The 16,164-nt window shown below is 38.6% G+C and overlaps 3 protein-coding genes across 3 annotated transcripts in view; 2 read left to right on the top strand and 1 right to left on the bottom strand.

Annotated features, from left to right (window-relative positions):
- The window catches only part of si:ch73-40a2.1 (tyrosine-protein kinase receptor TYRO3), a 43,214-nt gene extending 42,213 nt beyond the window's left edge, over positions 1-1,001 (bottom strand). Inside the window, exon 1 of the mRNA XM_053416180.1 lies at positions 769-1,001. Coding sequence (XP_053272155.1) covers positions 769-868 — 100 coding nt within the window. The 5' untranslated portion in view covers positions 869-1,001. The remainder of the gene's footprint in view (positions 1-768) is intronic.
- Positions 1,002-5,351: 4,350 nt separating this feature from the next.
- On the top strand, positions 5,352-8,398 carry tssc4 (tumor suppressing subtransferable candidate 4). Its single transcript, XM_053416487.1, has 2 exons — positions 5,352-5,482; positions 6,858-8,398. Exon 2 carries the CDS (start codon positions 6,893-6,895, stop codon positions 7,805-7,807), a length of 915 nt encoding a protein of 304 aa, XP_053272462.1. The 5' UTR covers positions 5,352-5,482; positions 6,858-6,892; the 3' UTR covers positions 7,808-8,398.
- A 5,566-nt stretch (positions 8,399-13,964) lies between these two features.
- LOC128430275 (lymphocyte antigen 75) lies at positions 13,965-15,931 on the top strand. The gene is made up of 3 exons (XM_053416306.1): positions 13,965-14,098; positions 14,201-14,575; positions 14,689-15,931. Exons 1-3 carry the CDS (start codon positions 14,062-14,064, stop codon positions 15,060-15,062), a joined length of 786 nt encoding a protein of 261 aa, XP_053272281.1. The 5' UTR covers positions 13,965-14,061; the 3' UTR covers positions 15,063-15,931.
- The last annotated feature ends 233 nt before the right edge of the window (positions 15,932-16,164 follow it).

Here is a 16,164-nt window from a genome sequence, read left to right as displayed (position 1 = left end):
AAAGACAAAGTACCGTCATGTGCAATGTTTAGGCAGTATACTTTAATTGAGGTAAATATATATTTTACTTTACTTTAATCTGTCTGACGGGTTCAAATTTACTTCCACAATAAAATAATTGAAAGTCTACATACAGAAACATTATTTTATTTCTTAATGTTACACATTTATCTACTCAGCAGAACTTGAAGACGGTAAATCCCAGCTACAACAAGAATTGCTCAATGGTGATGTATCAATAGTAATAACCCGGCTTGTTTTTGACTTTGTAATGAGTACATTTTCTTGGTAACTTTTAACAATGTTGAATGCAAGTCTTGTATTTTCATACCATAAATGTTATTTCTACCCACTTAGACATTTCTTGGTTAGAGGATCTGCACTTGAACACTGCCATTTGTACAAAATTAAATCACACTCTTGATATGTATTATCATATTTGGACTGTACCATTGTGGACTTCAAACATTACTTGTATCACTAAGTTATCCTGAGCAGTAGGTTCGTTTTTCATCCATTTAAACTGAGGGGAAAATTACAACAATTGCCTAAATATACACAATACCTTATATCCCTTGTAGTGAATTTATTCAACTGTAAATCACCATATGCTTTCCAGGCACACTTCTTGACAACCCCTTCAGAGTTTAAAATACCATCATATTTTCTAGCCATCTTATATAACATATAACATCTTAAACTTTTACACAATTACAATAAAACCTTTTTTTTTTTCCATGCTGAAATTCAAAGCAACTGAATTCTCACCCTCCTCTGCTTGATCTTGTGTTTCACAGCCAGCATCCAGCATCCACATCCACAATAAGTAGACAGCCACAGGCCACATTCTACAGTTACACGCAGTCATGTTTAAATGTTGTGTTATAATCCACTGCTGCCTATTCACACCCAACCTGTCATTCAGTGTGGTCTCTGTTTACATCTACTCATCACACAAATGTCGTAAGCGAGCCTCCCTCCCCTATGACAGCTGAGTTCCTGTGCCGCTACTTCACCTTTTTAGAATAAAGTAAAACAGGAAAAACTATAGAATGCAATGAGAACCTGTCTCTGGTCTGACATTCACTTGGGGCTCTGGGTAAAGTTAAGAAGGACTTTCTCTTATACGAATCAATCTCTCCATTAATGAAGAAAATAATCTGCTGCAGTTTAATGACAATAATCTTTAAATAGTTCCAAATTAGCTCCACTAAACCAGAAAATCCTGCTTTTACATCAGAACAGACAAATGATAATAATCTTATTGAAATATGTCCACTTTGTTAACACATGGCATAATGCTTAAAGAACATTTTCACAACTAAATTTATGTACACTTTTTCTAATGTAACATTTTCATATGCACAGGAAAGTGCAGTGTTGTTACTTTACTTACTGAAAACTTTCTCCACCACTCGAAAACAACTTTTTGCTGCTCACATCATCAATTTTGGTGTTGAACTGTGTGTGTTCAACACCAGGGGGGGGGGGGGGGGGCTGTGTGTGTGTGTGTGTGTGTGTGTGTGTGTGGCTGGAGCAGTGGTTCTCAAACTTTTCTGTCATGCCCCACTTTGGAGCTACAATATTTTTCATGCCCCACCCGCTCCCCTGCCCCATCAAAATGATGACAAAACGGGCCAAGTCTAACATGTGTATTTACATAACATACACATGAAAATTTAATTCACATTACTGTCAAGAATTTATGATGTGCAAATAAATAACCTTTTTCAAACAACTTTTTGTGACATTTGTTGCTTTTTTCAAAAAATAGTGCAATAACTTTGCTTAAATTCAACTTAATTGAAGTACTTTAGGTGACATTTATCACTACATTCCTCCATCAGTCTGCATTTTTCAAAAATAGAGAAAAAATAAATTAAATTATAATCACTTTATTACAAAGATGATAAAGCTCATCCAAAAAGAACACATGCATGAGACTGGGGTGTAATGTTTCCAATAATAACATGTTATGAGAAACTGTTATTTGATTTTACTTGGTGCAGCCACATTAGAATCTACTGCTGTCTCAAGCTCAAACGTAATTTTCCATCCAGTGTTGTGCAAGATTTTCTCACTTCCTCCTTCTATTATATCTTTCTTTAGAAATGTTGACACTTCAGAATTTTTGTCTTAAACAGGTCATCGAAACTGATATCACGGTCACACAGCTGTTCATAGTCTCCCCTCTTTCTCGCTTGTCACCACTCCTCTCCCCCATCACTCCAACCTGTTGGGGCAGAAGGCCGCCCCACATTAAGTCTGGCTCTGCTGCAGGTTTCTTCTAGTTAAAAGGGCGTTTTTCTCTCTCTCCTCAGTCGCCAAAGTTCTTGCTCATTGTGGTAACTCTATAATTTTGTAAGGTCCCAACCCTTAGTGCCTTGAGATAATGTGTGTTGTGATTTGGTGCAATTGAATTGATTTGAATCTATTTTTAAAAGAAGATTATGTAATTTTGGTTAGGATGACCAAGTTCTTTCACATGACTTCTTAAGGCGCCCACAGATTTTAGTAATCAGTAACATTTTGGATTACAGACCCAATGATCAGTGTAATTGTAGCTATATATATATATATATATATATAAAGCTGCAGTTATATATAATATAAAACTATTAATGATGAAAAGGTTATGTGCCGGTTGATTTATGTTTGTTTATTTAACATTTATGATGATAAAGGATTTTGAGCAGATGGACAAGTAAATGGTTCTGCTGGGAGACCCCCGCGTGGCAAGGGACTTTGCCGAAATTGCAACCAACGTGGGACCTAACACAGCCAATAGAGTAATACATGTCTGCATTGGCCAAAATGATGAAGACGTTTTCTGCGATGCAGAGGAACCAGGTGGTGGCAGGCAGACAGCAATGGGAGGCCCTCTAGTTACAGGCAGAGAGTTGCAGCAAGCTGCTGGAGGGACTCTTGGCCCGGTCAGGATCTGTGTCGAGTCTGCCTCCGTTATCCTCCTCCATTGGCGTCTCCCACTAGACAACCACAGCGGGGAAATCTGAAAAAAGTGAATCATTCCTGACTGAGTTTAGGAAGAGGTTAAAGTTTATTTCTTGGTTTTGTAAGTTCTCCAGTGAGCATGTTTGTGCCAAAACCAGTTGAGGTGCTTTAACTGCCAAAGGTTCGGCACAGCCAAAAACTGAAAAGAGAAGAAGAGGTGTACCTGGTGTGGGGTTGAACATGAGTATGGAGCAGGCCGGGGTGCATCCAAAAGGCTGCAGCTGTGGAGGAACCCATAATGTTGCTTGTGATGGGTGTGAGGTAATGATGGGAGAATATAAGTGGGAAGAGGGATCACATATAAAGAGGCTGTTGAATATCAGGTTATGCTTAGTGACATCGCCACTAATGGTCGAGGAATTTTCAGGACTCGAGATCTGCAGCCAAGAGCAAATGACAGGATTTATGTGGACAAAAAGGCTCTAGCTGTCCACGGGTCCTGAGTTTTCCCTTTTCTCTATGAACTCTTCCTATTCACCTCCTTCCCTGTGTGTGCATGTGTGAGTACAGCATTCCTGGCACCTGGCTCGAGTCCAACATCTGCCGCAGTCACCTCATCAGCAGCCCTACAAGAACGTCTTCTCTCCACTCATCGTCAGATTGCTCACTTCAGTGGTGCACACTCTCAGGCCGATCTAAAGACGACCTCTAGTGGAAATTATTTTGTGATTATTTAGAGAATCCTCCTAATCCTTGTTTCTCTTTTTGCCTCAGGATGGCTAGAGCCAACCCGCCGGCCTGTAAAAGATAAAGAGGATCTGATAGGGGATAGTTTTTTTTAACAGGTTTATACAGATGGTGTTAAGAACCCTGAGTCAGGGATGACTGGGTGTGGTGTGGCAATACCAGTATTTTGCTAGTGGAAATGTTGGCAGTATTGGTAGCAATAACATGGGTAGAGAAAACCAGACAAGATGAGATTTTAATTTGCTCAGATTCATCTTCACTTTTAGCTAGTCTCAGGTCTTACAATTCAAACAGCCATCACGTTGCTCACAAAGATAGTAAACCAGGGAGATCAGGTTAAATTGAACCAATAGCAAGAGCATACAATAGAGCTTATAAGAACTATAATAACCTTCCCGCTTGAACCCACCACTGCACTGCACTCTCACACTACAATGCTATGACTTCTCAGAAATACATGCTATTAAAAACCCTAAAGGCTCTACCTAACCATATTCTATATGACACATTCTGCTGGACAGTTACACCTGCAACCACTGATTGATCTCATACCGGTTATTTTATACCGTAAGTCTTTCCCCCTCTGAATGTCTGTTGAGCTGTCTGTATTGTCTTCATCTCTATTGATGTCCCTATCTGGATTTTTTCCTGGTCTTTGTATTTCTGTCTTTTTCATTCTGCAGAACAGGTACCTGCTGTAAACCAGTTCTAGCTGAGTCAAGTCCATTTAAATGTAACTGAGACGATAATTTTAATAATTTCTGTATAATAAAGAGATTAATGAAATGAAAAATATCCTTTGGGTGCGAAGGAATGAGAGAATGGATCAGCTAGCAAAGAAGGTGTTAGAGAATGATAACATCAAATCGAAAATTGCGATCAGCAAAGCAAAGGCTCAAATTGTAAGTATATCAAACATTTAATAGTGGGACAGAGAGGAGAAGGTAAGACATTTTACCAGTTTCAAAAGAGTGAAGTTACTAGAATAGGCAGTGGCAACTGGAGAGAAGAACTTGTCTGTCACCCCTCAAGGATGTGTAGTCACTCACTCCCAAACACACTCTATCAATCTGTCTTTTACTGTTTTTAGCACACCTTAATCACCTTTCTACCTCAGCTTATCCCTTTTATTTATGATTAAAACGTAGTTTCCAGTGCATATATTTAAATGTTTCTATTTTTCTTTGGATGTTTCTAGTTTTTTTATTTATAGATTTTATCTTAATAAATGGCGACACCAGGCAGAGACCATGGAACTAAGAATTTCCTTGCATTGATAACTTGTTATTTCTGCATATGACAATAAAGCCTTTGATAGTTTGAACCTGTGTTAAGTAGGTTAAGGTTCAAGCACAAACTAAACCTTTACACTAGTTGGGAAACACCAACTACTACTCAGCATAGAAGAGTAAGTATAGAGCATGTGATTTTGAGTTGTAGGTATGCTTGGCAGAGGAAGGTGATAAGGAATATTCTGAGGAAGTTAGGGGAGAAGGAACTGTCTTTAAAACGAACACTGACAGTTCAGGGCTCTTTTTACTTTCTTAAGCGCCACATGGGTTGTGTATAGGATATAAAGGGTACACATAAGATAGGGTATCAGAGTTTTTTATTTATTTTTTATTTATATTCTGTAAGTCTGTTGTCTGATCCACACTCCTGTGCGGTAGGTGGCGGTAATGCACCATAAGCTGGATGTCAGACAAGTAGCGGAAGCAGCTGCCACCGAAAGCGTTGTTGCTAGTTGTCGCCGCCAGAATTTGAGCCAGTTTCTTCCTTGCAGGTAAAACACAGAAAATTTAGACTGAAGTCTCAAAATGTATTTTCTGCGGCGTCTGTAGCATTTGTGTCACGAGCTGCGTTTCATGGAGTCGATGTAAAGCCCTCAGCTGACGTACATCGCCACATCCGTTAGCTGTACCGTGCTAAAGAATATCAACGATGTGTTACTTTGAGCTAACGCGGTGTTTTCCGTTCAGATGTGTAAACACATTAAAAGGCAATCATCGTTCTGGATTCTGCGGAAGTGCATGTCCTGAGACAGTCTAGCACGTATTCATAGAATGTAGCTAATACAATACAGAAAACGTTAGTATGCAGCATTGGACCTATGAGTACCTACAATTTCTTCCAAATTCCTCTTTGTCCGTAATTAGAATCACCACTCAATTTGTCTCATAAGGTGTGACATCCTCTGTTGTTAACCCTCAACAAACTACCAAAGCAACGTGGAAACCTCAGAGAGAGCCACATATGAGGATCCCTCTCCCAGGATGGACAGAGGTGCAATAGGTACCGCGTGTAGCAGACACATCAACAAAATAACAGTATTTACATCATTGCTTAGTGATCAGCAGGAAAAAGCAGATTAGAGAGATCTAGCACGATTCAGGGTTTACATGGGGAAATATGAAGTGCGATCGCTCATGTGTCGTCTTCGCTGTCATACCATACTTAAAGAGGTGTGTGTCTCCCCCCCCCCCAATCTTTATTGATAGAAACAATGAACATAGAACTTCATTTTCAAATTAAAATGGCATGGTACAATGTGAGGCATTCTTTTTCATAGATAAAACAGTAATGCTAATAATATATTATATAATATAGTGATGGGGGGATAATACAATTTTAAAATGAATAAAATAATGAAAGTAAATAGATCATTCAAAAACGATTAGGGCTATCTTCTAGTTTAAGCTTCTCTATTAAGTTACACATTTTTAAATCATTTGTCTCCATAAGTTTCAGAGATGAGAAGTAGTAGTACTGTGAAATTTGTTATTTAAAAACATTTCTTTTGTAAAAAAAATTTAAAACAAGTTAACCATATGATTATGTTATTGTATGACTATTGTTGTGTTCCATCTTTCATACAAAAATCTCATTTTCATTTGGGATCTTTTAATTTAGGAAATAACAAGAAATGCAAATCTTTGACCAAGAGACTTCAACATGTGTTCATAGCCCAAGAAACATTTTCATAATGTATGGCCAAACAGAACCTTCAAAATTATCTTGAAGGATATATTCTATTGATGATTTAAAAAGTGGACTTCCTTTGCTTTAAAAAAATTAAATAAAATGAACCCGCACTTAAGTTATTTTTACATTACAAGCATTGCTACAGTTCAGAGCTCTTCTTTTCTCACCCTCACCAGGTTGCTGATTTGTTTGAACTGGTGAATCTCTGAAAATGAGTGATCAGAAAAGTGACCAAAGTGATGTGGACAGTCTGTCCGACAGTGAGGAATCCGAGCCAGAAGAACAACCAAATACAACTCCCTTTGACCAAGAGCTGGACCATGATGACAATGAGGACGGGGACTTCGGAGGAGTTGTCGTCTCTGCTCCAGCTGCTCAGATGTCATTCAGTCTGAGAGGAGGGGGCTCAGCTTTCTCCAACCGCAGCCAGAGTATCTTTGACAAACTGGACAATGCGGTCCAGCGGACCGCATCTTCTACGAGCCAGGATAACATTACAGATGGAGTGTTTGCTTTGCCTCAGCCTCCGTGTCCCAGCTTGAAAAGGAGCCAACCTCAATCCACCAGCTCCACACCCCCAAAAAAGAAAGAATTCCCAGACTACGTGGCGCACCCTGAACGTTGGACCCACTACAATCTGGAGGACGTGACTGAGACCAGTGATCAAGACAACAGCAGGGTCGCTCACCAATTCCTGTCCAGTCTGAAGAAGGACAGAGAGTGTGATTCCCCCTGTAACATCCAGGAGAAGATGATCTTCTCCAGACCAAACAAACTGCCTAAGGACCAGACAGCAGATCAGCCGTCAGCTGTCAGAGCAAATGCGAGGGGGATGCATCTTAGTCATCTGGAAGACGAAGAGGGTTGGATGGAGGCCAGAAAGAAAGAAAAGTCTGGAGGAAATGGAACAGAGCAGGAGGAAGAAGAGATCAAGGAGAGAAAGACAGACAAGGAGAAAAACATTAGAGTTTTGGGTCAACCAGAGGAGGAGAAAAAGAAACAGATGCCTAAAGAAAGAGAGGAGGGGACGGGGGTAAAGACTGAGGATGCCAAGCCCAGCTTTACCACCTTCAGGAAACCTAAGAGTAAAAACTACAGGAAGAGTACAGAGCAAGAAGACAACTGACCGTGATACAACTATCACTTCTTCACTGTCATGATGATCCAAGTAGAAAACTCCCTGTTGTACAGTCACGTGTCAGAGCTCCATCACCAAACCTCCTGCTCTTTAGTTCATCAGATATTCTGTGGCCTTGCTGGTAGAAAGTTTCAGGTCATGAACAGAATAGAACAATCCAGTAGATTTACACTCTGGACAATGAGGATGACAATTTTGAGTCAACTAAATTCCAGGGCAAAAGCCATCTCTGAGGATCAACACCTGTACAGTCCAATACTGGCAAATCATTGTGTTGTGTCGTTAACTGTTGTAAAATGTTTAGTTTGTGTTCCAGGTTTGATCAATAAGCTTATATAGTGATGGTGGTGTACTGGACTGCTGTGTATTCAGAGGTTGTTCCTAATGTAAATATTAGAATGGACTCTGAGTATGATGTCATCCTATATAACAGCACCTTTAAACAGAAAACTGGATTCACACATTTCGGGCAATATTAACAACACCTCAAACTTGATAAAGAGAAATGCTGTGACAGAACTGGTTGATGGCTTGTATCATACATATAAACCTAATAAAATGGACCTTGTGTTTATGTAATCTGTAGTTTGTGTACGACCAAACAAGAACTGAGTTCAGTTACTACACTGTTGATTTTATCAAGGGAGCTTGATAAACAAAATGTTGAACTGCAAGTTACCTTTTTTGGAGTAAATATATGAACTGTAAGGTTTTCTAACTGATAGATGGATTATTCCTTGGTTTCATTGGGCTTCCCAAACCTTAAACATGGAATTCAAGGACCCTTTGCCCTGTTAACTGTTTCATTAAATGCATTAATCAAAATGACAGCCAATTAAATGGCATCTGTTAGGTGTGTGAAATGTGAGGTAGCAGCTTAGTGAACAGTTAGTTTGCAAATTTGTATGTGTTTGAAGCAGGAAATATTTAAAATTACTTCGACAAGAGCCAAATGGGGATGTCTCAAAAATCATTTCTGCATTTAAAAAGGCATCTATGACATCTAAGCGGAGATCTGGCAACATTGAGGATAGTTAATGAAGGTTCAATAGTTGTCAGGCCAAATACTGCCTATAGCCATTCATTAGATGGCTATTGAACAGCAACATAAATGTCTGATGGTCACCAAAATAATAAATAAGTAAAATAAATAGAATTTTAAAGTAGTAAAAAAGTTTGATGCAAACATTGGTGTAGGTCCAATATTCAATATAATTTTCATATCAGCTTGCCTGCATCCTAGTTACTATTCATGAGTTTACAATCAAAATACAAATTATACATACCAAGCTGTAAAGAAAATAAGATTGAATTAAAAGTGGGTCGCCCCACACCAGAAGTTTGGCAGCTTGATTCCAGTCTTCCACATGCATGGGCAAGATACTCAACCCTTATTTGCCACTGACAGCTTTAAAAAAACAAAAACATTTTCAATAAATTTGAGAAGATTAATAAAATGTTTCTAGATACTTTGTACGACTTGATACTTTATACACAAGGTCAAAAACACAGATCCTCTTCTCTACAAAGTAAACACTTATTAGCACCTCTAACGACTGAAGTATGAAGTTTAACTTGACACATAAAGTGAAAGGTCCAAACTACAGATTGAAATACAAACCCCAATTAAAGAGACTTTGCTGGTTTGTGGCTCGAACAACAAAGACATGCTTTAGCTGGCATCAGAAATGCAGCTAGTTAACTTGCTCTTTAATTGGGCCCACTAAAGAACCAGGTCGCCAAGTGGCACATGAATTCTATTTATCTACTCCAGAGCAAAGAAACCGGTTTAGCAGCAGTGACAGCTTACACCATGTCACTCGACTAATATGGATGGGTTAAAGTGTATGACCTGTACTTCAATCAGCCACCAGAGAGCAGTCAAGACTCTAAACTCTTTTCATTCTGTGGGTGTGAGAAGATCTGTACACCGGTTACTTCGGCCAGTGTTTGCAAACCACACATTTATAACTGAAACCCTGAATTATAAACTGAGGGAGTAAAGTTTAAAAGGAGGTGGAAGTTATCAGGGGCAACGAAAAATGCTTTAAAGTTGCATTATGGGAAATGTAGGTCACAGACAGTCCTCCCTTGGCCTCTGTTTCCATGTTAGTTTTGTAAATAATTGTCTCTGTCATCAACAGTCAAACCCATGAAACTAGAACTTTATAATGAAACAGGAAGTTAAACAACCTCACACAAATAATCTGTTTATAGAGATTAGGAAACATACAGTGCTCACACAAAGCCCTCAACTTTATGGCGTTACAACACTCAGTTACTGGAATATCCCTGGGATAGTTTTACTGATTATCACTAACACATAGAATCTTGTTTTTATATGCAGCTAATAAACAGAAAGACTTTCTACATGTTTTTTTGGATTATTAGTGTGTACTCATGATCTAGATATGTTGGTTGCTTCCACACGTCTTTAGGAATATACTCTACTGAAAGCACAGTTTACATGTAGAACAGTTAACCCCTCCCTCTCTTACCTTCCCTGAAGCCTCGTGGGGAAGGAGCGTCTCTTACAGATGTTACAGTAGCACGTTGGAGGCCCAGTGCAGGCTGCAGGCTCGAGCCCTTTCTCCATCCGAGAGCTTCCAGGCCGTGATGACCAGGGTTTTTACACACAAGCTTTTGTTTGCGTGTTTGAGTATGAACTGCAAATACAAAAGGAGACAATCAGTCTGAAGGTTTTTTTGTATTATATGATGTTTGTTCCTCTAATATATTATTATTTATGTATTTGATTTCTATACACTCCAAAACATTATTCAAGCCCTTCTTAGAGGTGACACATTCAAATATACTTTGCTTTATTAATATATAGCCATGTAAATAGTGTACATAAATATTTTAACAGATGTAACACAAAACATTTAAATTGTTTCACTCATCACATTCATGACCTAAAAATAAATGACTTTAATTGGGGGACCGCCTCTGGTTGTTGATTCTCCAGATTTTCTTTGGCGGCCAATTTTTCAGTCTGCTTCGAGCTGCAATCCAGAGTCACTGCTGCAGGTGGAAGAACAAACCTTGATGAGTAAATATATTTAATGTTTCCTGCTGTCAAATAATGTTGATTCTGTAATATTGACCGGAATATGCGAAACAGCCGTCAAAACTTAATCCAGGGAATTTTTGCTCGTTTTTTTCGTCAGATCGGAATTGGCGTGTAATCTGGTTAGCTAGCTAGTAATGTCCGCCTTTTCCTCGTTGCAGAGTGACAGTGACTGTAACTCACTAAAGGTAAAAGTGAGTTACAGTGGTGACTTGCCCAGGTCTATAACCACTAGTCTATAGTCTAAAGCCACGGGCATTTTTTGCAGTGACAATGTGTCACATGTATAGGAATTATGAGCTCATATAGCCACACTGCCTGTATAACATCCGCACAACATCGCCACCGCTGAAGGGCTTTGTGTCATGGTTGTCAGTTGTTCACACCGGCAGCGGCTCTGTATCATCATTATGACTTAGTATCTCATTATTATCAGATACTAAGTCATAAGAATGAGAACCAGGATTTTTATTTTTTTCATCACGTTGGAATGAGCTTCCATAGATTCTGATCCGACAACTGATGAACTTCCTTCTATGAAACTGCAGTTCATGTAAGAATTCTACTTTATATTTTTGTTTGTATTTTTCTATTGTGTTGTTCAGCATTGTACTTAGAAAGTATTTTTGTATTTGGGTTGTTTAGGCCTCCGCCACTGAGGGTGCAGAGAGGGACATTGCACACACAATCATGAGGACATACACTGTCCGAAGAGATGGAGATGTGGAGCCAGAGGACTAGGGAATCGTGATTGAAGGCATCTAAGTCATGGACAACTTAGGACGGGTGATAATTGGGTTCATCATGCTGTTTGGGATCATTAATGCACTTGATCAGAGCTTTCCAGACAACCTCAAGTACACTTTCGAGTTTATTCAGAAATTTATTTGAATTGGCACAAGCTCAATGCAAAGATACAGCAGCTGGAAATCAAGTTGTTTGCATGAGCAGGAAACACAGCCAACAAAGTTCTGTGACCTCAGTGATGTTTTTCCTGGGTATGATATTTTTAAAGACTGGATTTCCATGAGATGGGAGAAGTATGTTCACATATGGAAATTCTGTCCAACTAACTTCCCCTTTCCGACTATGTGACTTTGACTCTGCTCTACACCACTTGTTTACTGCTGCCAGTCACTCTGTTACAGATTAAAGGCTACATTTAAATTATTGCTTTAATGAGTTATAATGAGTTAAAACCGGATTCTGTTGGTCTGTTAATGTTTTCCTTTACAGATCCACAAGTTTATTGCCTCGTTGTTTTCGGACTGGGGGATTGCTAGGCATTTATTTTCCACCAGCTACAGAGCTAGGCATGAGAGTCAAACTGGTGAATGGCTATTTCTGAACAATTTCGATCAATATTGCTCGATGCATGGAACCAAGTGGAGACATTTCTTTGTAAATTGGCTTCTTAATGGCTGAATGAATGTCATGATGAATATTAGGAGAACACTGTAGTTTTCTTGGCCTCTTAATAGTGCAAGTCACTCTGCTACAGAGTTGTTAAGATTACCATTTGTTTCCAGTGCACATCAACAGGTTTTGCATTAAAGAAAAGTGTATTCAAGGAAAAGTTTATATATCATAAGTATAAAAATGTATGTATTTGTATTGATGTTGAATTCAGGATTACTGAGGGGATTGTGTTGCTTTTATTTCCTGATCAGTTGGTTTCTTGATATTTGTTGTATTTAAAATAATCAAAAACGTTTTCAATGTTGGTTGGTTTTTACTATGCCAGTTTCTGAGCATTTAAAAATTTAAAAAAAATCAAACAAGGTTTTGTCTCATGCGTCTAAAAGGGGGATCAGATATAGAGCAATATTACCTTATTAATTTCCAATAATTTTTTGAGTTAGACTAACTAAAATCAATTTAATATCATCTATGTAGATATTTTACTTTAGCTGCCTTTAAAAAAGATAAGTTGGTTTTTAAGGTATTAAAAAAATACAGTGATTAGTGAGGGATTTGGAACACAGCCATAGACTCACAGATGAACTGATTAGATTTCAGTTGGTGGTGGTTAACTTATAAAACATGTTTTGGCCTCTTGAACATGATATTTCAAGTCTGTGGTTCGATCATTTCCTCACAGTTTGAGTAGTTCTCACTTGAAAATGTTGAAGATGAACAGATTCGATTTCAGTGGTCAAAGGTCAGGGTGACCTCATATGAGTCCAGAAAAAAGAATGTATGCAGAAATAAACTGCACAGGTTGAAGGTGGCAAACCACCACTGGATGGAAGTTTATATCTGAGTTGCTTGTTTTTGTGAATTGTCAGACAGGCCTGATCAAACTGTCTTGTGGGAAACATGCAGCCTGGAGACCAGAGGTTCCTCACTGTGTTGTGAATAAAAGATCCAAGTACTTCTCACAAAGCTAGTACCACTGTAAACATGTGTTTTCTTTCTCTCCGCGTTCTTGAGGTGAAGCTGCAGGACTCCTCTGGACCTGAATGACCCTGCTGTGAAAGCAGACATTCTGAAATCAGCAAGTTTCTAAAATCCACCCTGAAACACATTCATAGACCCAGGAGAGATATAATACAGAGTTTGATGACATCAAATAACCCTGGGGGAGATGAGTGAATACAAATAACTGCTGCCAGAGAGGATTTACAATGCAAAACAGCAAGACCAATGGAAAGAAGAGTTATCAAGTTGACTCCTTTGAATTATTTTTATAATTCTTCCAGTCATTGCTGCTGTTTTTGGTTGAGATCAGGAAACACACAACATGCTGGGGCTGAGTTGGTGCTCAGGCCTAAAGGACTGGATCTGAGACATGTGGTGCAAATTGTGTCTCCATGAACACATCCATGTTGTGAAGATGAACACTGGATACCTGAAGGCAGGCTTACAGAATGGTTGTTGTAATGAAAATAACTTTATAGATGATAGCATTGTATTAATAATAAAAATAATAATAATATTTTGAATAATACTCAGCATTTATGGTTCTTCTCTTTTCATCTGATCTACATTTTGGATGGAATTAGATGTTGTTTGCATCTTTGCCTTTTTGCATAAAGAGTTCAACAACACTGTCTATTACCAATAGAAGAGGAGGAGCTGGTGTTACATTTCCCTAAATCTGCATTAAAACTGGTTAAGTTAAGTGTTAGTGGTGAACACTGGCACAGTCTGACCACAGAGCAGCATCAGGATGGAAGGGATCTTCATTGGTTTCTTGTTTCTCTCAGGTCAGTGAATTTCATTGTTTGTATGATGTCTAACAGGAAATCTGAATATAGAGATTAATTTGAGTCCTCATACATAACAAAAATAACTGGTTTCATCCTCAGGGTGCCTCACCTTCTCCACATGCCTCCTCCATCAGTACCACTTTGTGTCTGATGCAATGAATTGGACTGAAGCTCAGAGCTACTGCAGAGAGAAGTACACAGACCTGGCCATTATTGAAAACACTGAAGAAATTAAGAAGCTTAAAGACACAGTTTCTGCCGCTGGTAACAGCTCTGAGGTTTGGATTGGCCTGTACAGTCATGTTGACTGGAAGTGGTCAGATGGGTTCAACCAGAGTGGAGCTGATTATAGGAACTGGAGGCATCCTGACCCAAACGATTATGCAGCCAATCAGCTCTGTGTGAACATGACGAACCGTGGAACCTGGTTTGATGATTACTGCCATAAAGAGAATCAATTTGTCTGCTACAGAGGTAATGATGTGCTTTATATTGATATTTACTTTACAACATAATGCATAAGTATGATTTTGAAAACCATTGTGTGATCTCAACAATCTCTCTTTTGATCTCAAACTTAACTGCAGGAACATTAGAGGATTCTGACTTTGTGCTGGTGAATACAACAAAGAATTGGTCTGAGGCTCAGAGGCACTGCAGAGAACACTACACAGATCTGGCCACTGTGCGGGACGACGCTGACAACAACAAGATATGGAAGTTGGAAGAACCTATCAAATGGGCATGGATCGGTTTGTACAGAGATCCTCAGATTTACTGGTCCGATGGGAGTAACTACTCATTCAGCTCCTGGTATCAGGGTGAACACCCACTTGGCTCAATGAAAGTCGTATGTGGTGTTGCAGACTTGGAGCAGGGAGGAAACTGGAGGTTATGTTCCTGTGAAGAAAGAAAACCATTTGTCTGCTACAGCATGCGTGGATGGTGCTTCCTTGAGTGAAAGAGAGAGAACACATCCTGACATTAGAAAAACAGTTATTGTCTCAAAAGTCATTCTTATAACATTAATTTATTTATTAATATTTGGATAATGTTTGATCTGTCTATTGTTTCTTTACAGTGAGAGAAACAAGAAATGTGTTGTGATTTTCTTGTATGTTATCACTTCATGAATCTGCTCTGTGATGGTTCTTCAAGACAAACTGACACTTTGGAACATTTTGACTCTGTCTGGTTTCAGACTCACTAATTCTCATTGTGAATGAGATTTCAGCTCTTAGCTCCAAGCAGTTTTTTTTGTCAAATTTAAAAACAAAATTACAATTTTTTTTACAATTCCCTGGTTTTGATTTTATGGAGAACCCTGTCTTACAAAAAATAGATTAAATAGATTAAATAGATAAACAAAAATGGTTAATTTTATAAATGAATCAATAAGAATATGTATATGCAACATGAATAAATGACAGATGTTCTTCTATTTTCTTTTTGATTTCACATACCTTGAGCAGCACACATAAGGAGCTTCATTAAATATATTGTATTGAAATAGTGACCAGCAGAGGTCGCTACTTGTTACCAAGTTTCTCATATCTTCAAACATGATCATCTAATTATAACTTTTAATGGACATCTTCCTTTTTGGTGAACTGTGACATTAGTTAATAGTGGACAAATCAATTTGCCACGGCAGTATTGATCATCTTATTTGCAAGGAGCAGGCTTTGTAGGCTATTTATTTAATCATTAGTATTTAATGATAATGCTGGATTGCTTTGGTAGTGAATACAATAAAAAATCAATGTAACAATAATATTTCACTGCTCACTGGAAAACACAGAAACATAAAATAAACGGAACACTTGGTTATATTGTAGTGTTGGTTCTCTGAGTGAAGAGACTACCTCTCCACTCTATTACATATTCTATATGTATGGGGAATGATCCCCCTCTCTCAAGGTGCATAGACATTTATTTTATATACACCAGCTTCCCCGGCCACGCCCTGCAGTTCACCCATAAAACAACTGTGTTGGCGTGAAATCCATTGATAGTTTGATTGACACATGTCTCCGAGAGGCCTTAGAGTGGAAGAGATAGTC

The sequence above is a fragment of the Pleuronectes platessa genome, chromosome 23 (assembly GCF_947347685.1).
Source record: "Pleuronectes platessa chromosome 23, fPlePla1.1, whole genome shotgun sequence".
NCBI lineage: Eukaryota > Metazoa > Chordata > Actinopteri > Pleuronectiformes > Pleuronectidae > Pleuronectes > Pleuronectes platessa.
The sequence above is the reverse complement of the archived record's forward strand: the minus strand, read 5'-3'. Positions and strand labels throughout refer to the sequence as shown.